Source organism: Schistocerca gregaria, chromosome 1 (genome assembly GCF_023897955.1).
Source record: "Schistocerca gregaria isolate iqSchGreg1 chromosome 1, iqSchGreg1.2, whole genome shotgun sequence".
In the NCBI taxonomy this organism is placed as follows: Eukaryota; Metazoa; Arthropoda; class Insecta; order Orthoptera; family Acrididae; genus Schistocerca; species Schistocerca gregaria.
Window position 1 is genome coordinate 1,130,208,711 of NC_064920.1, and position 27,289 is coordinate 1,130,235,999.

Genomic DNA, 27,289 nt, shown 5'->3' on the forward strand with positions numbered 1-27,289 from the left:
AATCTTTGCTTTCTGTTACTTGTCTACAGGTTTAAAGATTTCTATTGAAATACATCAATCATGGGTGTCTGTTTGATTTTGTACTTCAGTTGCTTTTTCATTCCATCTAGCACTACTTCCATTATTAACTATATGTCATTCTGATTCTTGTCTTCATTCTTTCTACCATTACTGTGCCACCTTACTGGTGAAATGTAATGACTACCCAATGTATTCTTGTAGTGATCAATTGTTTCTCTTATCAAATTTGCATTGCTCCTTTACATATTAAGTGTATCTATTCACAATTGCACCTTCAGTATGTTGTGCCATTGTCAAGAGACAGCGCACTATAAGGTATGCGATTTTTTAAGAGGACGCTGACTCATATGAACCATATTTACCTATTCCATGTGCATAGGAAGATATGCATGCCATGTCCTTAAAGATAAAAATTCTTGTATTATTATGCATGAGAAATATGTAAACAAGGTTGTCACAAGGAAAGTGTCCTCTTACAAGGAATGATCATGGACAGATGAACTTCATAGTGAACTGTCTTTTGATAAGAGCTTAATAGGCTGAAATTCCAGTTGTGAAGAAATACGTCAAGTAACTGCCTGAGCAGAAAATGTAGCCTACAAGCCATCCTGCATGAAAAGACCTGGAACAGCTGTGCATCGCTGGAGGCCAGTAAGTCCATGGAGTTTGGCCCTCAGCAGAGATGAAGAGTATGCATCACCAAGGATGGGACATAGCACTCTCAGCAATCCTTCTTACTGCCTTCGACTGGACAGAAAGCCTTAGCACAAAGTCACTTAAAAGTGATAAGTTGGCGTGCAAAGGATGTGCTTTAAATGAGTAACCAAAAATAATAAAATTCAAATAAGAGGACAAAGGATGGGAGAATTAATGTCTACACTGTTCTTTCATCCCTCTCTTTTGTCACAAAATAGGAAAACCTCCATAAGTCAGTTTGAGAGCTAAGATTCAACCAATGTAAGATTATTGAATCTGTATTTTGTTGGCCATCCTACATCCACCTGATCCTTCTTTGCAGCATAATCTACAGAAACAAATATGTTCACCTTTAAAAGTTTCAATAAGTTATTATAACATTACAAAGCACAAGATCAACTTTTTATTATTTATTTACATTTTATGGCTTTCATTGGACAATTTTATTCAGTTGTATACAAGGGGATTTTCAGTTTCCTGTCACCCCACTACTTCTTCATTCACTTGGTTATCAAATTTCTTTCTTCACCTGAAATCACTCCCTTGCCATTAGTTGTTTACTGATGTAACCTATAGTTTAATTTGTTTGGCTTTCAGTTTCTTGATTTTTGTCTGGTTTGTTTTATCTTTTTATATTTTTATAGCTTTAATAGCTTTAGTTTTGGTCTTTCCTGCATATTAACTTCATGGTTTTCATATAATTCCCTCTCCCCTCCCCCATAAAAAAAAGCACTGTTAGCAAAATTTATTTTTCTAGAAATTTTACTCTTTGGAGTAAAATGTGTGATTTAAGTAGTGTCTTTTAGTTACTATACTAACACTTTCTTCTTTTTTACTTAGGATTCATTGGGAGCCTCCTGTTTCTGCTAAGTTGAGTGGCAATGTTACATTGTATACAATGCCTCTACCTGGATCAGGACCTGTGCTTGCATTTATACTGAATATCTTGGATGGTTATGTACCTGCTTCTGATGAAATAACAACATATCAGCGTATCACAGAAGCTTTCAAATATGGGTATGGCAGAAGGACAGAATTAGGTGATCCTTATTTTAATGAAGATGTTTTAGAGGTTGGTTCTTGGCTAAAACTTTGGTATCACATTGTTGTAATCCTGAGCACATTTTCATTGCAAATCATCTTTTTCTGTATTCACAGATTGTCAAAAACTTAACATCAAGAAGTTATGCTGAAAGTATACGTGCTCAAATAAGTGATTCTGTAACATACAATGACCCAGAACATTATGGAGCTGTGCTAAGTCAGCCTGATGATCATGGGACAGCACATATTTCAGTGATTGCACCCAATGGGGATGCTGTCTCTGTCACAAGTACCATCAATTTATTGTATGTAATATGGTTTTCAAAAAGTTTAACATTTCTTAAAATAGGAAAAAATAGTTTTAATTGTCGCATTTCCATTATCAAAACTAAAATGAATACAGAAGAGTCAAACTCTACTGGAATATGTTAAAGTATCACCATTAAGCTATAATATTCCTTGAATGAGATTTTATTAGTGTATTATACTTATTGTATACTATACCAATGTTCTGTTTCAAAAAATAATGAAGCAGCATAATCATAGGATAATACAAATTTCTTGTAGTCCCCAGAATTGTTTTTCTCCCACCCAACTTTTAATTTGTTACAATAAAATTTCAGCCACTTCTGTCTTATTAGATATTTTAGAACAGGATAGAAAAATTAATGAACTCCTTACTGGGTATGTGAGTTAGAACCATCAAACCCAGTTAACATAATCCATGTATCTGGACTTTGTGAGCTCACTAAAATAGATTTATTCATTATTTTTATATGTTATATGTATGTCCTAGACTTGTATGGGCAAACAAATCACTTGGGTGTAAAATAAGTCAGTAAATGTAATATAAATACACAGAATATAAATAATAATAATTAGAATGATAACAGCGCAGTAGTGGTAGTGATGTGTTCATCACAGTTTTGCTTAATCTCCTAACAGTGGAAACTCCAGGTTGGAATATCAACAATAATAGAAAAAGAATAGATTGCTAAAAGCCTTCTTCAGCAAAGAAAATACACACATACAAACATTCACACAAGCAAGCACATCTCACACACACATGACCACTACCACCAGTAGCTCTGGCTGGAGTGTGACTGTCATATGAATAGCAATCTGGAGTGGGACAGGGAAGAGGGTAGGATGGCAAGGTACAGATGGAGGGGGAGAAGAGCACTGTGGTTGGGCACGCAGGTCTAGAGACCAGGCAGTGTGTTGGGAGCAGGGAAGGGGAAAGGATGGATGAGTATAATAACAGAGTGAGAATGGGGGAGGAGGTGATAGGATGAGCAGGCAAAAACTATTGGGTGGAAGCTTTTGGAATGATAGGCTACCATAGGTTGTCACTGGGATGATTTTAGGAGCAGAGAACATGTTGTAAGAATAACTTTCATCTGCACAGTTCTGAAAAGGTTGGGCGGGTGATGGAATACAACTTTAAGAGGGGTGGGAAGGATCTTGGGTAATATATCCCTCATTTCAGGGCATGATGATAGATAATTAAAGCCCTGATGAAGACTGTGACTCAATTGTTCCAGTCCAGGGTGGTATTTGGTGACAGAGTGGCACTCTTTCATAGATGTCACTTGAAGGTGGTGACAGGATTGAATTGTTGGAAAAAGGCATGGGAAATTTTTCTGCAGACTAGGTCTGGGAGATAGTGCATTTCTGTGAAGGACTTGGTGAGACATTCAGCATATCGGAAAAGTGTGTTCTTGTCATGACAGATACAACGTCCCTTTGTGTCAAGGCTGTATGGGAGGTATTTTTTGGTGTAGAAGGTACGGCAACAGTCAGAATTCAGGTACTGTTGGTGGCTGGTGGGTTTAATGTGGAGAGAAGTGTGGATGGAACCATCAAAAAATAGGAGGTTAATACCTAGGAAAGTGGCACACTGGGTTGATGAGGACCTGGTGTAGGGGACTGAACAGAGAGATCATGAGTCCCAGTGGATTGGGGAAGAATGGGGAAGGAAGTTGGCCATGCCCTTTCAAAGGAACCATCCTGGCATTCGCCTGAAGTAATTTAGGAAAATCATGGGAAACCTAAATCAGGATGGCTGGACATTTGTTCGAACCATTGTCCTTCTGAATGCAAGTCCTGTGTGCTGACCACTGCATAACATCACTCAGTGAGAGATGGTGTTGAGGTTGTGAAAAACGAGGATAGGGGGTCTTGGCCCTTAGTTCAGATCATAAAGATATCATCAATGAACCTAACCAGACCAGGGGGTTTGGGGTTTTGGGAGGCTGGGAAGGTTTCCTCTAGATTGCCCATAAAAAGGGTGGCATAAGAGGGTGCCATGTGGATGCCCTTGGCTGTGCAATGAGTTTGTTTGTATACCTTCCCTTCAAACGAGAAGTAGTTATGTGTTAAGATAAAGTTAATTAGGTTACTGAGGAATGAAGTAGTGGGTCTGGAGCCTGATGGACATTGGGAAAGGCAGTGTTCAGCTGCATTATGGGCACAGTGGCAGATTGGCAGATACCCACTCTCAGCTCAGGTACCATGTTGAAGCATCAACAGATGCAAAATTATTTTTGGTGACATGAGACAACAATAAACTTGAGGTCATAAATCAATTGTCAAGACAGAGAATGGAAAGCATTACAGAAAATAGAGACCGTCTTGTAACTATAATAAAAACAATCATATTTCATGGAGAGCAAAATATTCCTCTGCAGGGGCATAGAAATGAAGGGATTCTATTAGAAAACGAAAAGTATAGTGAGTAATGAGGGAAACTTTAGAGTACTTCTAAGATTTAGAATTGATGCTGTAGACTTGCAACTACAAAATCAACTTGAGACCACTAAAGTGAATGTCACTTACATAAGTAAAACAACACGTAACAAACTTATTTCATGCTGTAAAACAGTGATATTTTGAAAATACTGGAGGACATCAAAGATTCTTGTTATTACAGCACAAACTTTGATGAGACTACAGACATAGAGCACATCGCACAACTGAGTTTAGCTGCAAGATATGGTGATGATGAAGGTAAATTACACGAATGATTTTTGGGTTTCGTTAACATTCATAAAGACAATGATTGTAGTCAAAACATTGATGATGAACCTCAAGAGAGTCAAGATGAAGAGCATAGCATTAATGGTGAAGTATTAGGTACTATGATTCTAAGGAGAATGGAAAGCCTTTCTCTGTCACTGGAGAACTGTGTGGGTACAGGCTGTGATGGTTACTCAGTTAATTTGTCAGAATTGAATGGAACTGAGGCTACAATAAAAAAGAAAGCTTTCAACATGCAAGAGACTCTGTGACAAAGTCATCAGCTCAACCTCACTGCCTCTCAGTGTTGCAAAATTACAAGTGTGAGAAACTCACTGGGTACTATTGAAGAAGTAGTATTGTTCTTTAAAGTGTCTAGCAGGCACTTCACAACATTGAAGAGTCACCTAAAACACTCACAACAGTCACACAAGATGGGTTGAGTGGCATGATATTGTTATTCAATTCGCAGCTGATCTTGGAACGGTTTGCTAAGTTCTTAAAGAAATACAGTGTTGGAAGTATAGAACAACAGCTGTCAAAGCCAATATCCTCCTTCAAGCTCTCTCTAATTGCAAGTGTATTATCACTCTGTTTACTCTGAGTGACATTATGAGCATAACATATCCATTCAGTAAAATCTTACAAGGCCCTAGCCTGGACGTCATGGCAGCAAAAGCAAAATTAGATTCGACGTTCAAGGTGTACGACAGCATGAGAGCTAATGCTGATAGCCACTTTGCTTATATTGTTGAAGAGGTGAAGGCAGTTATGGAAGAGTTAAACATGGAGATGAGTGTTCCTCATCTTACAGGTAGACAAAGACACAGGGAAAATTGCGATCATAATAATGATGCTATGGCATACTGAATAAGAACTGTTTTTATTCCAACACTGGGCCATGAGAGAATGTATTCCTGAAGAAAATATGTATCATTTAAAATTCAACATACTTTTGCCCTCACAACTACTGAAACATGATGGTAATGATCTGGCACATAAATTGAACGAGTGCTTAACTGAACTACCATTCTTTGATGAAGAATCACTCTTTGTGATCAAAAAGATACTAATGGGAGAGATTCTTCAATACAAGCAAATGAGCATAAATGCTCTTAATGATCATGATTCTGTTGTGCAAGTGTTGTCTGTGTGTCCTATATCTGACTATCCTACTTTGCACATGCTGTACAAAATACTTGGTTGTCTACATCCATCTATTGCTACTGTAGAAAGAAGTTTTTGAACATTGCAGCATACAAAGACATGGCTGAGGTAGACAATGAAGGAGGATTGACTTAATGGCTTAGCTCTGTTGAAGGTGATTGTCTATTGCCGATGTAATTAACCAATTTGCCAGGAAGAATAGGTGCATAGAATTCATCATTTAAGGAAGAGAACCACAATTGTAACTCTTTTATATTATAAAATGACATTGTCTTGTATACATGTATAATCAGTTTAAATAAAACTTTCTTAGACTTTGCATGTGACTTGATTATTTTTTATTACCGTAAAATGAAAGGTAGCTCAAGATATGTTTAGCAGCCCCTCCTTGAGGTTTTTCTGTATCCGCCACAGCATGGCCTTGAGTGATGTTAGTGTATAAGGAAGGTGACCAGTAGGGAACCAGGAGGTAAAGGGGTGGAGACTGAGGAAGTGAAGGAAGGGGTTGGTGTCTTTGACATGGGAGGCTAGATTACAGGCAGTTGGTTGGAGCTGTTTATCAATGGGGGCCAAAACCCTTTCTGTGGGGACACAATAACTAGCAACAATATGACACCCAGCCCTGTCCTTTCCTCTGCTGAAGCATTGGTATTCTTAGAAAAGGATCTGGGGATGTTTGGTGAGGCCAAGCTTGAAGTAAGGAATTCCTGGAAGGGGACCAGTGGTGGTAGTGTGGCAAGGAGGGAGGATCATGGTTGGATGGTGGTATGAACCGGGAGAGGCAGGGTTCAGTGTTGGAATTAGGCTGTCTTACATTGAAGTGATTGGTGGCAAATAAGTGATTCCATTTCAGGATCATTAGAAGGAGTTTAGGTCTATAACAAGTCCAGCATTGTTAAATGTGGAATATGGGATTGGGATTGGATAGAACTGAAACTTCTGTTGAGGTGAGGATTTTGGCAGAAAGGTTACTGATAGTGTTCTGGGATTGTTTAGGCTCTGGATTTGGAATGCAGTTAGGGACTTTTGAGGGTATGGGCAAGTTGATAACAACATGTGTAGATAATATGTTGACAAATTATTCATTTGATGATACCTAAAAATTCTGCATAGATTTGGGTATTTCGGATCATTCTGCACTGTTTTTGGAGCTACCAAAAGTAAATGAACCTGACATTAGAAACTCATGTATCAAATAACGCTTCAGTAAGGACAATATAAACTTATTTTATTGTTGGCTTAAAGAAGTAATCTGGCCAGTGAATAATTGTACTACAATTTCTGAAAATTATGACAGACTTCTTGAGAGATTTTTGCAAGTTTTTAATGGAATATTTTGCCCCAGAGTCTCCTGTAAGAGAAAGACAAGCAGACTCAGATGGATAACTGACGGTATAAAAGTGTCAAGTGCCAAAAAAAAGTTACATAATGAACTGAAACACAATACGAATTTAGACTAAACATATAAAAAATGTTTTGCATCACTCTGGTTTCCAGAACTCCTGAAGATAGACATTGAGTGTGGATATTGTATCATAGACACAGTCCCTTTGACTGTTCAGAGATGTCACTAAACCCACCCAAAGATGTAAACAACCATACAAGAATAGCACCTATTAGATGGAGGGGGTCCAACAGCCGATCAGTTCCAGTCACTCCACCAGGAAGGAGGTACATGACTTGTGTTGTCTGTAGTTCAACCATGCCTAGACAGTCAATACTGTACTTTGATCATGTACACATTGTTACTTTGTGACAAGAAGGGCTCTCAACAAGGGAAGTGTCCAGGCGTTTCAGAGTGAACCAAAGTGATGTTGTTCAGACATGAAGGAGATACAGAGAGAGAGGAACTGTCGATGACATGCCTTGCTCAAGCTGCCCTAGGGCTACTACTGCAGTCGATGACCACTACCAATGAATTATGTCTTGGAGGAACCCTGACAGCAGTGTTGAATAATGCTTTTTCTGCAGCCACAGGACGTCATGTTACAACTCAAATTGTGCACAATACGCTGCATGATGCACAACTTTACTCCTGATGTCCATGGTGAAGTCCATCTTTGCAACCACAACGTCATGTAGTGTGGTACAGATGGGCCCGACAACATGCCGAATGGACCGCTCAGGATTGGCATCACATTCTCTTCACCAATGAGTGTCATGTATGCCTTCAACCATACCATTGGAGACCTGTTTGGAGGCAACCTGATCAGGCTGATTGCCGTAGACACATTTCAGAATGAGATTTTCACTCTGCAGCAGAATGTGCACTGATATGAAAGTTCCTGGCAGATTAAAACTGTGTGCCAGACCGAGACTCGAACTCAGGACCTTTGCCTTTCACAGGCAAGTGCTCTACCAACTGCATTACCCAAGCATGACTCAGGCCCCATCCTCACAGCTTTAATTCTGCCAGTACCTCATCTCCTACCTTCCAAACTTTACAGAAGGTCCAGAGCTTCAGTCTCTGTCTGGCACACAGTTTTAATCTGCCAGGAAGTATCATATCAGTGCACACTCTGCTGCAGAGTGAAAATGTCATTCTGGAAACATCCCCCAGGCTGTGGCTAAGTCATGTCTCCGCAGTATCCTTTCTTTCAGGAGTGCTAGTTCTGCAAGGTTTGCAGGAGAGCTTCTGTAAAGTTTAGGACGTAGGAGATGAGGTACTGCAGAAGTAAAGCTGTGAGGACGGGGTGTGAGTCATTCTTGGGTAGCTCAGTTGGTCATTCTTGGGTAGCTTAGTCGGTAGAGCACTTGCCCGTGAAAGCCTAGGTCCTGAGTTCGAGTCTCGGTCCAGCACACAGGTTTAATCTGCCAGGAAGTTTCCTTAGACACATTGTCCAGTGAGTGCAGCAAGGTGGAGGATTCCTGATGATTTGGGGTGGCATTATGTGGGGCCGATGTAGGCCACTGGTGGTCACAGAAGATACCATAACAGCTGTACAATACGTGAATGCTATCCTCTGACCGATAGTGCAAACATACCTGCAGCATATTGGCAAGGCATTCGTATTCATGGACGACAATGCATGCCCCTGTCAAGCACATCTTGTGAGTGACTTCCTTCAGGATAACGACGCCGAGGGCAAGTACGTATTGCATTTGATGCCACATTGGACAACTTGAGCATCAGAGATGGAGATGAAATGATGATGAGGACAACACTACACCGAGTCCCTGAGTGGAGAAAATCTCCTGCCCAAGCTGGGAATTCAACCTGGGCCTCGTGTTGTGGCATTCCATCTTTTTGACCACTCAGCTTAATGGGGCAGACACAGGATTTTTATATGATCTTATGAAGGCTTTTGACTGTGTAAACCGCTCTCTACTGTCACATAAATTAGTAAGATGTGTAATAAATGGTAGTCCTTTGACAAGGTTAAGATCATTTTTAATACATAGAAAGCAAAGGCAAACCAAACATCAGGTATATGAAATTGTTTCTCAGAATGAAAAATTATTTCGCAGGCATCCCACAAGGCTCCGTCTTGGACCCACTCTTGTTTTATTTTATGTAAATAATTAACTGCAAAATATAAAATCATACTCAGTTTTCTTTGTGAACAACACATTTATATTCATTGCAAGTGAGATCACAGAAGAAATTCCACAAAGTGTCTTTGACACCCTAAGTAGTTTAGAACATTGGTTTGATGTAAATGGATTAAAACTAAACATGAAAAAACCCACCTCACACAGTTTAAAACTGAACAATCACATTTGAGTGACTTACAGATAAAAATCAGAAGTTCGGGGAAACAGAATCTGGAAAATTTCTGGGGATATTAAAAAAAAAAAAAAATATCATGGTTGGCTAGTTAGTTACACATTCCAGGGACTATTTTACACAGTAGATTGTAATGTTGCAGAACGAGTCATTTTACATTCACATTGCAAATTAATTTGAACATATCATTACATTCTGAACATTTATAAGTTTTTTTAAAATTACTAAAAGAAAAGTAATTCCTATTCACCATCTTTTACACATTATGGTAATAGAAATTCTTCTACAGAGTAGAAATAGGAGTATACAAGTTACTTGGCAAACAGTCTTGCATTTGCAATGGCAGTATTGTTCTATGCAGGTGATACTGACACTAGGAAAGTTGTTTACTGCAGTTATTTTGAACCATCATAAGACTGAAATAATCTTTTGGGGAAAGGCATATGTTGTAAATAGAATATTATTACTTCAAAAACCTGTTATTAGAAATATGTGTAATATTAAGCTTAGAAAGTTATTCTGATCTAAAAATAAGATCTAAAAATTTTAACACATCCATGTATTTACATTTAGGACTGTTTGTCTTTATCTGTGTTAATACAGAATTATCTGTATAAAACCATTTCCAACATATGTGTGAAAAGAAAAAGAGATAATTTTACATTGCTGTCTCATAGACTAAAACTCTGCTCACAGACTCCTCAATATGTGGCTATCAAAATTAATAACAAATTAAAAATGGAAAACTTTCACCGTATGGAACTTGTTTTACTGAAGATAAGGTTATGTGTCATCCTAGTGCAAAAATGTTATCATTCACTCGTGGAATTTCTAAATGATGACGAAGAGCAATGACACAAATTTATAATGATTTTTGTAAATTAATATTGTTTTTGTTGTCTGTTTGGCACATTGTATGAATCTCGGGTAGTTAATTAACAAGTCTTTTGTACTTTAAATCAATGGTTTTTGCTTGTACTTCATGAGACAATAAAATTCTGATTCTGATTCTTGAAAAGGGTGCTAGCCAGGGTCTGGGTTCTATAGGGATTGATGAGATGGAGCACTGTGGATAGAATAGGGGTTGGATAGGGGTGCCCCAAGGTGGCAGTAGGATGTCAGCAGGTTGGTTATCTTATGGAAATGGTGTCTGGAATGCTCTTCCAGGTGCTGGAGAGCAAGAGATTCAGTTTCAGAGATGTGATGTGTGTAGTGGGGATTGCACAGTAGCAGTACCTTGCTGAGGGAACAGAGGTGGTTCTGGGATGCATATGCCATGGAAATGTGTTTTTGCAATACCAGGTTAGGTCTGTGAGGGATAGGGACTGGAGGAATCTCAAAAGGTGAAGGTCATTGTGAAAGGGGGTTGGCATCCAGAGAAAGAAATTTTTATGGTTAGGCCATTGTTGGTAATCCAAAGTTTAGTTAGCATTTAAGGAGCAGAATGTGGGTTGGGTTTTAACCAGGAAACGGGATAATTTTCTAAATTGATGCAGAAAGATGGAACAGGATTCATTGTGGCAGGGATGACATTTGGGAAGTGGCAAATGACATAGCAAATGGGCAAATTGAGGTGTTGAGTGGTTGTGAGTGGAATTGGATTACAGATAAAGACCCATAAAAATACGTAGAGCCATGCAAAAAAACAAGGTACAAATACACAAAAAACACACAAAAACATAAACATTCATCAAATATGTAAAAATACTCACAAATACTCAATAATACACACAAATATGTGGAAGTATGCACAAACACACAAATATATGCAAAATACAAATAAAAATGTAGGAGTTTGTTTGTCACAGGAAAGTTTGGGAAATCAAGCTCGAAAATATGTGAGGATAAGGAAGGAGATATGGTCAATAGGAATAATTGTAATTATTGGAGGGAAGAAATTGGGTCATGAGATGTTGCACCAACAATCTACATGGTCACATAAATATTTGTTGTGTACAGGCAAGATCGCTGATACAGTAAGATTCGGAAGTCAGAGCATGTGCAGTTTGGAAGGCAGTGAACACACTTATGAAGGAAGAGAAATACTAACATAGTGTTGTGGGATGGAAGTAAAGCCAATAGGCAAAATCAAACAATGGAAACTCCATGTTGTAATATCAACAATATTAGAAAAAGGACTGTTATAGCTTCAAGTTGAACAAATATATTTCAGGGAAGATGCAACACTTGAAAGTCACAGATCAAGTAAACAGAGTAAGACGTGTATACACTTTAACAGTCAAATCATAACTGAGTCCGAGTCTAGCGGCTGCTGGCTGGCTGGCCACTTAGGTGGCGCTGCTGCTGCATGGCTGGCAGACAGCACCGCATGTAGAGGACGTGTGTAACTATGCAGCGGCACTTTGAAAGGTCAGCGAGTCACAATAAGGATAGAGTGCTACTCACTGTAAAGATGACCCACTGAGTTGCAGACAGGCACAATGAAGTAAATGTTACACATTATAGCTTTCAGCCAAGGCCTTATTCAGCAAAGAAAACACACACATTCACACAGGCAGGCAAACGTTATGCAGACATGTCCACTAATATTGGTGGCTCTGACTGTAATGTGACTGTCATGTGAATAGCAATTTGAAGTGGTCCAGGGAAAGGACAGGGATAGCAGGGTACAAATGGAATAGAGAAGAGCACTGTATGGCATGATGTGCAGGGCATAGAGACTACCAGGCACAACATCAGGAGGTGGGAGTGTAGGAAAAAAAAGACCAGGAAGTGAAAAGGAGAGCAGAAGGGAAGGAGAAATGATTTTTAAGGGGGGGGGGGGGGGGTCCATTGGCAGAGGGCTGCACACAAAAAGAAAAAGGGTGAGGATGAGGCAATGTGAAAAGGGAGGAGGTGATATGAAATGGGGACAAAACCTGTTGGGTGGAGAGTGTGGGGCAATAGATTACCATAAGTTGAGGCCGGGATAATTTCGTGAGTGAAGAATGTGTTGTGAGAATAACTCTTTATCTGTGTAGTTCAGAAAAACTGTCGGGGGAAGGGAGGATTAAGATGGCCCACATTGTGAAGCAGCCATTGGCAGCAGGCATGTTATGTTCAGCTGCATATTGTGCCACAGGGTGCTCAATTTTTTATCCTAAGAAAATCATCTCCAATCCTGAAATCATCCAAGCCTTAACCTACTATCTCCACTCCCTACCTTCAAACACACCCCACCTCTCAGTGCTGTGACTACCCCCTGCTCACCCAGCCAGACAGGGCTCTTCTTTCCCCCCATCCATTCCCTGTTATCCCTTCCTCTTCCCCATCCCAATCCAGAAAAAGCTTTCACTGAAACCTATGACGTTTAACAGTCTTTTTGTTATGCTAGTCTGTAACTCAGTGGGTCATCTTTATGGTGAGTAACAATTTACCCTTTTCCTAATTTTGCAACATAATAATCAATTCTTAATGATATAATGTAATTGGATAGATAAAAAATTCTACACACCACGCAGTGGCAGGAGAATACATGTACAGAAAAAGTTTTACTTACGCAAGTTTTTGGAGCCAGTGGCTCCTTCTTCCCCTTCCGCCCTTCTGCCAGACGAAGGAGCCATTGGCTCTGAAAGCTTGCATAAACCTTGTTTTATATGTTTGTTCTCCTGCTGCCACTTGGTGGGTAGATTTTTTACCCTTTTCCTAATAATGTTTTCTTAATCTCCTTACATCAAGGCAGTCAGATCGATGTGTTATTTATTGACTCCTGAAAAACATTTGACTCAGTACCACACTAACATTATTCATAAATGTTATAGATTTCCTGGGTAGGGAGGATGCTGCAACTCATTACTTTGAATGAAGACTTATGAACAGATGTGGGAGCAACTTCAGGTATACCCCAGGAAGGCCTGATTGGCCTCTTACTGTTCATGTTGACTTATCAACAGATGTAGAAGCAATTTCTGGTATACTCCAGGGAAATGTGATTGGACCCTTACTGTAAAATGTAAACTTTCACGGCCGGAACTGTCATGATTAATAAAATGCCTGCTTCTACACTGGCGATTATCTCCTCAGTGGGCACAACTCGCGGACTAATGGCAAAATTTCCACCCTTGGCAAGCACAGATCTCTCATCGTCAGATAACAAGTGTTGGGATAAATTGATAACAGTACGGGAAGCGTCTAACTGGCGGATCGTCTGATTAGGATGCAAATTATCAAATTTCTTCCTCTGTCTACTAGACGTTGTCAACATGTGGTTCCTAATCACGCCATGCAACAGTCTGTCAATTGTATCCCAGTCACCACTACACAATTTATTACTGATAGTAATATGGAGAGACATTAACTTACAGTTTGTGCTTGCCAAGTCCCGGCGGGTCTGTTGAATCTGCTCTCGTAGTAAAGCGTCTTCCGTCCGTTTGAAAATACGCTGCGCCGTGGCCGAGCTGCATAGTCGCTTAATCCTCAAAAACTTTGGAATAACACCGACCGCTCTGCAACGAAACAGAAGAGAGTGCAGCTTTTGTGTTCACTCACATTTCTGTCTCGTTGCAGAGCGGTCGGTGTTATTCCAAAGTTTTTGAGGATTAAGCAGCTCGGCCACGGCGCAGCGTATTTTCAAACGGACGGAAGACGCTTTACTACGAGAGCAGATTCAACAGACCCGCCGGGACTTGGCAAGCACAAACTGTAAGTTAATGTCTCTCCATATTACTATCAGTAATAAATTGTGTAGTGGTGACTGGGATACAATTGACAGACTGTTGCATGGTGTGATTAGGAACCACATGTTGACAACGTCTAGTAGACAGAGGAAGAAATTTGATAATTTGCATCCTAATCAGACAATCCGCCAGTTAGACGCTTCCCGTACTGTTATCAATTTATCCCAACACTTGTTATCTGACGATGAGAGATCTGTGCTTGCCAAGGGTGGAAATTTTGCCATTAGTCCGCGAGTTGTGCCCACTGAGGAGATAATCGCCAGTGTAGAAGCAGGCATTCGTAGTGTGGACGCGATTACAGCCGAAGAAATCCACATAGAAACTGTGAGAGTATTAGCTCGCGCAAAGCCTCCAAAAAGTAATTTAACCGTGGGTGAGAGGAATGCAATAAAACGCCTAAATGAGGACGATAGTATTATCATTGTCCCCGCTGACAAGGGAAATGCGACGGTGGTTTTGAATGTTACTGACTATCACAGCAAGATTAATGACTTACTAGATCCGCAGACTTACAAGAAGCTGAGTAAAGACCCGACTGATAAAGTTCTTAGAACGGTTACGCGGTTAATTAAGAAGTCCTCTATCGAACAGAACGTTCAGAAAAGTCTGTTCAATTCAGTTGCGCTGCCACCAAGACTCTATGGCTTGCCGAAGGTTCATAAACAACTTGTTCCTCTGAGACCTATAGTGAGTACCATTGGTTCGCCCACCTATTCTGTTGCCAAGTTTTTGACAACGCTATTACGGCCGCATGTGGGACGATCGGACTCCTATATCAAGAATTCTGCACATTTCATCAGTAAATTAAGCGGCATAGTGGTCCAGCCGGAGGACATGTTAGTCAGTTTCGATGTGGCATCGCTATTTACTATGGTTCCTCTCAATGAGGTGTTGCAACAGCTGAATAGAATTTTTCCTCCCGACATTGCAGAACTATTTAAATATTGCCTTACGACCACATATTTCAAATGGAACGATGAGTTCTACGAACAGACTGATGGCGTGGCAATGGGGAGCCCCTTAAGCCCGGTTATAGCTAACTTTTTCATGGAAAAATTCGAGGCGCAGGCTCTAGAAACTGCCAACAAAAAACCGAATGTCTGGTTCCGCTACGTAGATGATACGTTTGTGTTGTGGAGGCATGGCAGAGAGGAACTAGGCCGTTTTCACAAACATCTAAACGGTATTAATCCGAAGATTCAGTTAACCATGGAGGAGGAGGCAGAAGGGAGACTAAATTTTCTGGATGTGCTAGTTTACAAGAAACAGGATGGTAGCTTAGGCCATACAGTTTACCGGAAACCCACGCACACGGATCGTTATCTACACCGGGATTCGAACCACCACCCACAACAAAAGCGAGGCATAATAAAAACGTTGGCGGGTAGAGCGAGGAACATCTGTGAACCTGGGCTACTGGATACGGAACTGGAACACCTCACTGATGCATTACTCAGGAATGGTTACTCGGCTGCTGAGATAAAAAGAGCGTTAAGACCGCCGTGTGAAAATCATAGCAATGCACAAGCGCTTGCAAAATCGAAAGTTTTCCTGCCTTTTATTAAGGACGTCACTGACCGCATAGGGAAGATACTGAAAAAACGGAATATCGCGGTGATTTACAAACCTACCCGGAAGATACAAGAACACCTGAGATTGGCTAAGGATGCTCGTAAACCGCTGGAAAAAGCAGGAATTTACAGGATCCCGTGTAGTTGTGGGGAGGTATATGTGGGTACCACAAAAAGAACGGTCAAAAAACGACTAGAAGAGCACAAGGGCAATTGTAGAAGGGGAGAGATTGATAGATCAGCTGTTGCGGAACACGCTTTCCAGTCAGGAGACCACCACATTTATTTTGATAGAACTCAAGTACTGGCAGCCACAAGCGGATATCATGAAAGGCTTTACAGAGAGGCTATAGAGATTATGAAACACCCCAGGAATTTTAATAGGAAGGAGGAGGGCGTGAAATTGAATGACATCTGGATGCCGGTGCTGAAGAATATGTGTACCAGTCTTCCGCCATGGGATGATAGCAACAGCGGACGGCGGCAACCGACAACGGCCAATTGCGCTCGCGTATTCAAAACATGTGACGTCACGCCTATGCGCGGGAGCACGCGAAAACAAAAATTTGCTGCAGTCAGTAGTGAGACAGTGTGTGTTTCGGAAGTTAACAGAAGCCACGAACCCCCTTGAAGATGTCCTCCGCAGATGGGGACGAAACATTGGGTTACAATGCGAAATCCATCAGACCACGGCATAATAGCCCGGAAAAGAATTTTATTAATCTGGACCCTTACTGTTCATGTTGACTTATCAGCAGATGTGGAAGCAACTTCAGGTATATCCCAGGGAAATATGATTTGGCACTTACTGGTCATGTTGTGTATTTATGACCTGGCAGACAATATTAATATGTGGCAACCACTGACAACTGGAACACTATCATACATTTTTTGATGTTACAATCTTTGACTCTGCTATCTTGATCTTTGCATCTGTACTGTGTTATGAGTTCAACTGTGTTGTGCTTCAATGTTTCGTTAAAGTTTCTGATAATTAATCGCTTGCTGGTGATTTCCATCCTCTACCATACCACTGTTAGGACTGGAATTACCACACTGGTGATCCTGATGATGTTCATGAACATTATTTTCAATGCCTACAGCATAGGTTTGCGATTCATCATGGACAGTAACTTGTTCTCGAAAGAACATTTACTGTTGATGACAGTGCAGCTTTTCCATGGAATAAATGATGACTAACTGACAAGCTCAGCTGCTGACAGGTGTTGTTGATATACCTCGATGTGGACAGCTGAAAATGAGTGCTCCGACCTGGACTCGAACCCGGGATCTCCTGCTTACATGGCAGACGCTCTATCCATCTGAGCCACCGAGGACACACATAAATAGCGCAACTGCAGGGAGTTATCCCTTGCACGCTTCCCGTGAGACTCACATTCCAAACTGTCCACAATTCTACATATGCATGTGGGTGGACAAATGTCTATAAGGTACAATACATGTGTAGAATTGCCATGTAAGCAGGAGATCCTGGGTTCGAGTCCCGGTCGGGGCACACATTTTCAGCTGTCCACATCAAGGTATGTCAACAACACCTGTCGGCATCTGAGGTTGTCAGTTAGTCATCATTCATCATGGACTAACAATGCAGTTATCTTTTGTTGGACTTCTACATTTGCCAGTTTTACAGCTTGTCACATCAGGATGCAATGTACTGGAAGTGTGATTAGTGTGTATTTTCTCAAACTGAGTGTGTACAGGCCCAGATCCACCTACAGTCTGTCAAAAATTATTCTGGTGTTTGTTTACTTCTCTGTGTGCACCTTACTAACTCTGAATCCTGTAACATACAGTGCTCCAAACTCTGTGCTACCTCATTACATTGTGCCAGTAGACTGTGAATGTCAAATGTGTCTCCCTCCACATTTGATCATTAAACTGGAGCAGCAGCAATTCTGGCATTACCCAACTTGAATGGATGCTCTAGCCTCGCCAATTGCACAATGGTGTTAAAACAGTGCACCAGTTTCAGTGTTTGCACACAGCAATGTTAATTCAGCGCTTTGCATGTCATGCAGCCTGTTCACAATGTATGTTCTGTACCTGCTGGTATACCTTGCAGTGTGCAACTACTATGCCACATAGTTCATCACTGCCAATCGGTGGCCAGTGGTCTGTGCACTTATCTTCTACAGATGCCTTCCATTCTCTGCTCTGTATGTTCTTACTTCTTCATTTTTGCACTCTGCAGTTATGGCTGTACCTCCCATAACATTCAGCCACACTTCCACAGCTCCTGTGCCATGCATCCTTGGCCCTCAATTGTGGGCCTTGGCTGACACATCACATTACTTCTGTCTTTCGTATGTTCATGTAATGCTATCTTCAATGACCATGGTCATCCCTGCCATGCCTACTATGCCATGTGCTGTATGCAAACCCCTCATGGTGACCTCAGACAGGTGTCCAGCCCACAACTGCTCAATCAACAGTTCACCACTGCCAGTGCTGTACTGTCTTCATCAGTCACCACAGATTCACCTCGTGCATCAACACCTACACATACCTGTGAGGTTTGGAAGGGAGGAGATGAGATACTGGCAGAACTGAAGCTGTGAGGACAGGTCGTGAGTTGTGCTTGGGTAGCTCAGTCAGTAGAGCACTTTCCCATGAAAGGCAAAGGTCCCGAGTTTGAGTCTTGGTCTAGCATACAGTTTTAATCTGCCAGGAAGTTTCATATCAGTGCACACTCCACTGCAGAGTGAAAAATTAATTCTTCACTTACACATACAATTTTATCTGCAGGTTTCCTAAATTTTCATCATTACTGAAGGACACTCACTTGTGGTTCAAGTTAGCAGATAACATCTTCCACTTTCATGGCATCCTGAATTAAGACTCCTGTTTTATTTACCCGTTTAATTATTTGTGTGGCCGTATAGACTTTATCAGTGTCTTGGTCCTAGCAGCAACGGCCCATTGCACATGCTCTGTGACTAAAACTACTACTACTGAATGTTTGTCATGTCCCCCTTATAAGGTCATGCAACATATTATAAATGATGAGAACTTAGGATCTAGGACTCCAGCCCAACTTTTGTGGCCTCTGCACGCATCAGTGGATGCTGAATTCATGCTGGACATCTTGTTGTGGTCATTGTGGATCATCAAACTCCCAGATGAATTGCAAATACAATTATTGTCACATGCTTCTGATCCATTGGAAAATAAGTTACACCTTGCAGATCAAGCATATAGCTTCCTGCAATCCTGCAGTTCATACACTTTCTCGTTAGCCTAAACAGTCATTCAGATGATGATGTTGGCACTGTGGGCAGGCTCCCTCCTCCCACTCCACTTTGCTCAGTTGGCAGAGGCCACAGAAGAGCACATGTGGTTGCCCGGGATGATACACAGCCATCTGGTGGTAACTTTTGTGCATTACTTGCACTGACTTCCGATAACTTCTGACCATCACTGAAAAAGCAACTGTACAGCAAGACGCCTTTCTGCAAAACCCAACAGAGACGTGTGTGGCACAGCTTACTCCCCACTTCATGTTCCCCTCTGCTGGTTACAAGCTACATTTGGAGATTCCACTTGGAACTGTTGCATGCCTTGTGTGGAAACTCTGCATGCAGACTGGTTTAAGCAGTTTAGCTGTGCCCTTCCTATATTGCGCCTTATCAATTAACAATAGCTAAACAACTCATCTTATGGTGGTCATCTTTCCACTGTGGACAGCTCATCAAACCTCCTATTTTTCATTGGTACTGGTGTGGAGGCTACTGTTAAACCTACGGCACTAGCCCTGCCTTCCACCTTGCATACACTATGTGACTAAAAGTATCCGGACACCTGGCTGAAAATGACTTACAATTTTGTGGCGCCCTCCTTCGGTAAGGCTGGAATTTAATATGGTGTTGGCCCATCCTTAGTCTTGATGACAGCTTCCGCTCTTGCAGGCATACATTCAATCAGGTGCTGGAAGGTTTCTTGGGGAATGGCAGCCCATTCTTCACGGAGTGCTGCACTTAGGAGAGGTATCGATATCGGTCAGTGAGGCCTGGCACAAAGTCGGTGTTCCAAAACATCCCAAAGGTGTTCTATAGGATTCAGGTCAGGATGCTGTGCAGGACAGTCTATTACAGGGGTGTTATTGTCATGCATTATGAACAGGAGCTTGATCGTGTTGAAAGATGCAATCACCATCCCCAAATTGCTCTTCAACAGCAGGAAGCAAGAAGGTGCTTAAAACATCAATGTAGGCCTATGCTGTGATAGTGCCATGCAAAACAACATGGAATGCAAGCTCCCTCCATGAAAAACATGACCACACTATAACACCACTGCCTAAAATTTTACTGTTGGCACTACACATGCTGGCAGATGACATTCACTGGGCATTTGTCATAACCACATCCTGTCATCAGATCCCCACATTATGTACTATGATTTGTCACTCCACACAACATTTTTCCACTATTTCCTTACACCAAGCGAGGCATCATTTGGCACTGACTGGCATGATGTGTGGCATATGAGCAGCTGCTCGACCATGAAATCCAAGTTTTCTCACATTCCATTTAACTGTCATAGTACTTGCAGTGGATCCTGATGTAGTTTGGAATTTCTGTATGATGGTCTTATAGATGTCTGCCTATAACACATTACGACCCTCTTCAACTGTCAGCAGTCTCTGTCAGTCAACAGACAAGGTCGGCCTGTATGCTTTTGTGCTGTACGTGTCCCTTCACGTTTCAACTTCATTATCACATCAGAAACAGTGGACCTAGAGATATTTAGGAGTGTGTATATCTCACGTACTGATGTATGACACAAGTGACACCCAATCACCTGATCACATTCGAAGTTCGTGAGTTCCATGTAGCACCCCATTATGCTCTCTCATGATGCCTAATGACTACTGAGGTCGCTGATATGGAGTACCTGGCAGTAGGTGGCAGAAAAATGCACCTAATACAAAAACATATGTTTTTGCAGGTATCTGGATACCTTTTATCACACAGTGTATCAAACTGACATCATGAGCAGTGAACAACACCCACATCAAAGTCCTCAGTGCTGCATATCTCCAGGTCCATTTAATGTCTGAACTGTGTTTCCCATGGATGTTTCACATTGTTAATGTTGATTATCATTGCTTGACAATGACTTTCTTAGAAATTTTGGACTTTAATTCAATGTACGGTCAGGTTTGCTGCTCTTTATGCATCTGGCATACTAATTCCAGGCTTATTTGGCATCACCCCTTCCATGCTGGCTACAAAAGATACCCCCCCCCCCCCCCCCCCTCCACCTACACTTTCTGTCTATGACCTCTATGTTAAAGGCCCAGCTCACCATTTCACTGGTCAACCGCTCATACTCTTCAAGTGCATGGTGCCCCACTACATCAACAGATGAACACTTCATTTGTACAGCAGGCACAGGCTCTTCACATAGTACACCAACTCTCCAACATGAGTTCCTCACAATCTGGTAATGCGGCTGTTATCAAGTCTACTCTATGTTCATTGCTACTGATGTCTCAGGACTCCAAGGTCAGTGACATTTGTCTCTCCAGCATCACACCCCAGTGTACTCACTCCTCACTCTCTGACACTGATGCTCCTCAGGCAAGCTGATCTCTAATGGCAAGAGCTGCAGAATTAATACAACAGAAGGCCCACCCATACATTATAAGACACTTAATCACCATAAGTTACAATGTGTCTAGGCAGTTGTCAGTGAACTACTCAACACCAGAATCATTCACCCATTGGACAGCAACTGGTCTACCCACATCCACCTTTCCCAGAAGAAAGAGGGCTTGTTTAATCCAAACAGCTTTTACTGGGTCATGAACTCTTGAACTATCATAGATAACTGTCAAGACTTCACCCAATTGTTTAATGTGTCCTGGACTGCTGCAAGATTTCCACCAAATTCTATTTTCACTGACAGTATTCGAAGAGCCACACTGATTACCTCCTTGAGGTTTTGTGAGCACTGCTTCATGCCTTATGGCCTCAAACTTGCAGTCTCTGTTGTTCAACCTGCCATTTGCATACACCTATCTTGATAACATTTTGATTTTTTCATCTACCACTGAGGAACATGAACATCACCTGTTGTAGGCTCAGACATTGCTGCACCACAAAGGTGTTGAAATCAGTCTCACTTTTCCAGGTTATACTGTTTCACCTGAACAGCATCCAACCAACATCTAACTGCCTTGAGTTCATTTCCAAACTATCTTTACCTATGGACGACTATGAACTAGGGTAAGTTCCTGGTATCACAAATGGCTACTGCTGACACCTGCCACATTCCACCTCTATCCAGGATCCCTTACCAACGCTTTCATTGGTAAGAACACTGCAGCTGCTAGAAAGGTGCCTTGGACAAATGATATGACCACAGCTTTTGTCATTCAAGGCCACCCTCAGACATGCTGTCATAATGGCTCACCTGGTGCTTGATGCTCACATCTCAGTAATCGCAGATGCGAGTGATACATCGATTGCTGCAGTTATTGCAGCAGCATATTGTGCCTCTTCAGTTCTTTTCTAGGAAACTTTCTCCTCTCAGTGCAAATGACAAATGTTCAGTCACAAACTCCTCATGTTCTATGAGGCAATCAAACACTACCTACACCAATACCGAGGGATGTGAATTCTCCATCTCCTATTGGCTGATGCCACCCATAACACAGGAAAGGACATCCCCCCTGGACTGCTTCAGCACTTGGACCTCATCTGTCAGTATTCCACAGGTAAATGGTATACACATGGGTCTGACAATGTTGTTGTAGATTGTTTGTCTCATATAAACATTATCTTGACTGCACTGGACAGGAACGAGTTGGTATGCCTATCTCAGGTGATAGATGTTTCAATTCATAATACTAACTCCATTGCAAACACCGATGGAGATAAATTTCAATGATACATTACATGATCCAGATCATCAGGACTGATTTGAGGCTGTATACAATGAAATCAGGTCACTGAAGAAAAATAACACCTGGGAAACTGTAGGCAAGCCAATAGCTGAATTTATAATTGACTGTAGAACTGTTCTGAGGAAAAAATATGGATGTGATGGGTCTTTGCTGAGCAGAAAAGCAAGATTAGTTGCAGAAGGATTCAACCAATGGCCTGAAGTTTACTTTTTGCAAACATTCTCTCCAGTTGCAAGAACTGAATCATTTAGATTACTTACAGCTTTGTTAGTGAAATTTGATTTGCTTCTTTCACAGTTGGATATCACCACTGCATTCCTCAATGGTAAAATTGACATATAAATATTTGTGGAACAGCCAAACTCAGATGTTGATTTATTACAAAAGACAAAAGATGTGGAGAACGATAAACAATATTATGAAAAAGATAGATTGTTACTCACCATAAAAATGAACATTGAGCTACAGACAGGCACAATGAAAAGATAGTTACACATTGATCTTTCAGTCAAAGCCTTCTTCAGAAAAGAATACACAGACAAATTCACACAAGCAAGCACACATCATGCAAACTTGACCACTATCTCTAGCTGTTGCAGCCAGAAGGCAACTGTTGTGTTGAATGAAAGTAGCAATCTGGAGTGAGGCAGGCAAGGAGAAGGGGCAGCAAGGTATGGTTTACAGGAAGAGAAGAACTCTGGAAGAGCCATATGCTGCCTCAAAACTAATTCCTTACCTTATCATAATACCTGAAAACAAAGGTTGCGTCACTGTGTAACGTCATTTTCGGATCTTTGGTCTTGACTAACACTCAGCGGTAGAGAAATGAGATTGTTATTTCTTATGGTTCGGTATCAACATTACAAAAAGAACATAGATGAAATGAACTTGTGACTTCACCAAATGTTGTGATTAAATCATTTATAATCGATGGTTTATCAGTTGCTATTTAAAAATTAATGATAAGTTCGAAGTAGTTCCAGCAACACCAAATTCCCTATACTCTGGTTGTAATCTCAAATCTATAATCAGTCGTAACAGTGTTATTAATTCCTAATGTCAAGGAGTTTCTATATAAGCACTGAGTGCTTCAGTCAAATAATATTGCAGCATGTTATCTCTATAAATAATACTGTAAAACTTAGTCACTTCCTAACAGAGCCATGAGGAAGAAGCTTTCCCAGGTGTTGGGGGGAATTATAAATTATATGCTTCATAACTATCACCAAGTTCCATAGTCCATTGGTTATTATGAATGAAATTGTCTATCTGTGTTCACTTCCTAAATAGTGTTAACTTCAGGTTATCTAATTAAAAGTCACTTCTGTCTAATATATGCAAGTCCTCTATCTGAATTCTAAATAACTTAATACTTGAAGTCAAAGTATCATTTCACTGTGCCGTAGTAGATCACAATAATAAATTCTGAAAAAACAATCTAATTGCGCCTACATATACGAGCATTCAAAAGTATGACTTGCTTTGGCTAACTCTCGTGACGTAGTGACAATAGATTGAATTATCCTTAGCCATTACTCATGAATCTCAAAGAGTACTCACACGGAGTATTCTTTGGGAACGTTGGTTCTACTTTGTGAATTTTAATTATAATGATTTTGTGATTTACTATGATTTTGAATTTTGAGTTTGATTTTACAGGCATCCTATCTTTCTTTCATATGTTAATAAATTACAGAGTATTAGATTCCTGATTCAATTACTGGTTAATATCCAGATAATAGTGTTAACTAGAAATTTGTTTGCTTGTTCATTTTTCATGGAATTTGGAACTTGTTTTGGGGAAATCTTTGGGAATTTTGGAACTAATTTTTGATTTTCATTTCTTGTCCAAGGAAGTGGCATTACAACTGTCATTATAAATCACAGTGACTACCTGGTGGAAGGTCTCTGTTAATTCTGTGACTCCTCTACCTACAGACTCTGCCACAATGATCCCACTCTAGAGGTCCAACATAACCTTCAATCCCTGCTTAAGGCCTGAGACACTTCCCAGAACCTGTCTCCTGAATCCATATCCCTCCTCACCCCTATGATACCCCACACACCCACCTTCTTCATGCTCCCTAAAATCCAAAAACCCAACAATCCTGGATGCACCACTGTAGCTGGTTATTGTGCCCCCACTGAAAGAATTTCAGCCCCCATTGACCAACACCTGCAACCAACTGACAAAAATCTAACCTTTGACATCAGAGATACTACCCACTTCCTTCACTGAGTCTCCAGCATCCCCACCCCTTCACGTCCTGGAATCCTCATCACTGTTGATGCTACTTCCCTATACATTAACATCCCTCATGCCCATGGTCTTGCTGCTATTGAACACTACCTCTCCCAATGTCTTTCAGACTCCAAACTCACTATCTCATTCCTCATACACCTTACTGACTTCATCCTTACATGCAAATAGTTCACCTTTGAAGGGAATGCAACAATATTGAGAAGGAAAGTTGCTACTCATCAGTAGCGGAAATGCTGAGTCACAGATAAGTACAACAAAAAGATTTTCACACTTAAAGCTTTTAGCCAATAGCCTTTGTCAACAATACGCACACATATGTGCTCACACACACACACACACACACACACACACACACACACACACACACACACACACACATACACACACAGTGGCGACTAGGTGGGGGAAAGGAGGAGCCTGGGGCAGGGAGGTGGAGGGATAGTACAGTGGAGAGGGCAGACAGTGAAGTGCTGCTAGTTGGGCAGGGGAGAGGTGGGGAGGGGGGGGGGGAGGGAAGTGGCAGAAAAGGAGAGACGTAGAGAGAAATAAATAAAAAATAAACATAAAATAAATAAAAAAAGACTGGGTGTGGTGGTGGAAGGACAGCTGTGTAGTGCTAGAATGGGAGCAGGGAAGGGGCCAGATGGGTGAGGACAGCAACTAACAAAGGTTTTTATTTATTTTATTTTTTATTTATTTCTCTCTATGTCTCTCCTTTTCCACTACTTCCTCCCCCCCCTAAACTCAACACCTCTACCCTGCTCACCACCCAGCCTGCAGCACTTCACTGTCTTTCATCCCCACCACACTATCCCTCTCCTTCCCAGCCCCTCCCTCCTCCTTTCCCCCACCCAGTCACCATACCCATCATGCACTGGTGCTGCTGCTCACAGTGTGGTTTCAGTTGCCTGAGATGGCAGTCGTATGTGTGAGTTGTGTTTGTGTGAGGGTGCGTGTGTGTGTGTGTGTGTGTGTGTGTGTGTGTGTGTGTGTGTGTGTGTGTACGTGAATATGTGTCTGTTGTTGACAAAGGCCATTGGCCGAAAGCTATAAATGTGAAAACCTTTATGTTGTACCTATTGGTGACTCAGCATATCTGTTATATGTTGAGTAGCAACTTTCCTTCTCATAATATTGTTACATTCCACCCCGGATTTTCCATTGTTTGACCTTTGAAGGGAAGGTATACAAACAAATTTACAGCACAGTCATAGCCACATGTATGTCACCCTTCCTATGTGAACCTGTTTATGGGCCATTTAGAAGAAACCTACCTAGCGTCTCACAATCCCAACACCTGGTCTAGTTAAGGTTCATTGATAATATCTTCATTATCTTGGCTCAAGTGCAAGACACTCTACCCTCATTTCTTCACAACCTCAACAATTTTCTTTTCCACCCACTTCACTGGTCCTTCTCAACCCAGCATGCCACCTTCATGGGTGTTAACCTCATCCTCTCTTGTATATCCATGTACACCTCTGTCCAAATTAAACTCACCAACCACCAACAGTACCTGCATTTTGACAGCTGCAATTCCTTCCACACCAAAAAATCCCTCCCATGCAGCCTGGTCACCCAGGAATGATGTGTCTGAAGTGACAAGAACTCCCTTGCCCAGTATGCTGAAGTTCTCACAATGGCCTTCACAGACAGGCACTATCCCCTAGACCTAATCTGCAAACAGATTTACCATGCCATCCACCTCCCCCCCTCCCCCCCCCCCCAAATCATCCCACCACTCTCAAGAACCAGTTGCAAAGGAGCACTCCCTTCATCAGTAAACCACATCTTTCATCAGGGCTTTGATTATCTATTATTATGCCCTGAAATAAGGGACATCTTACCCAAGAACCTTCCCATCTTTCCTGAAGTGGTGTTTCACTGCAAACACAACCACCATGACATACTAGTCCATCCCTAGACACTACCAGTCCCAACGCCTTGTCACAGGGATCATACGCCTGTGGAAGATTTAGGTACAAGACCTGCTCAGTCTACTCATCTCTTTCTATTCCAGTCCCATCACAGGCTTGTCCTTTCCCATCAGAGTCTCAGCCAGCCGTGAAAGTGGCAATGTCTTATACCATCTCTTCATTCCATCTCTTCTGCAGCCATTGCACAGCTTTTTATATCGGTAAGACTACAAACCAACTGGCCACCAGGATGAATGGTCAC

The 27,289-nt window shown here is 41.4% G+C and overlaps 1 protein-coding gene across 2 annotated transcripts in view; it reads left to right on the plus strand.

The window, feature by feature from the left end:
* Nucleotides 1-27,289, plus strand: part of LOC126283998 (scoloptoxin SSD14-like) — a 95,011-nt gene that overhangs the window by 40,191 nt on the left and 27,531 nt on the right. For both annotated transcript variants that reach the window (XM_049982542.1, XM_049982547.1), the window contains 2 exons: nt 1,558-1,789; nt 1,876-2,066. In XM_049982542.1, coding sequence (XP_049838499.1) covers nt 1,558-1,789; nt 1,876-2,066 — 423 coding nt within the window. The remainder of the gene's footprint in view (nt 1-1,557; nt 1,790-1,875; nt 2,067-27,289) is intronic.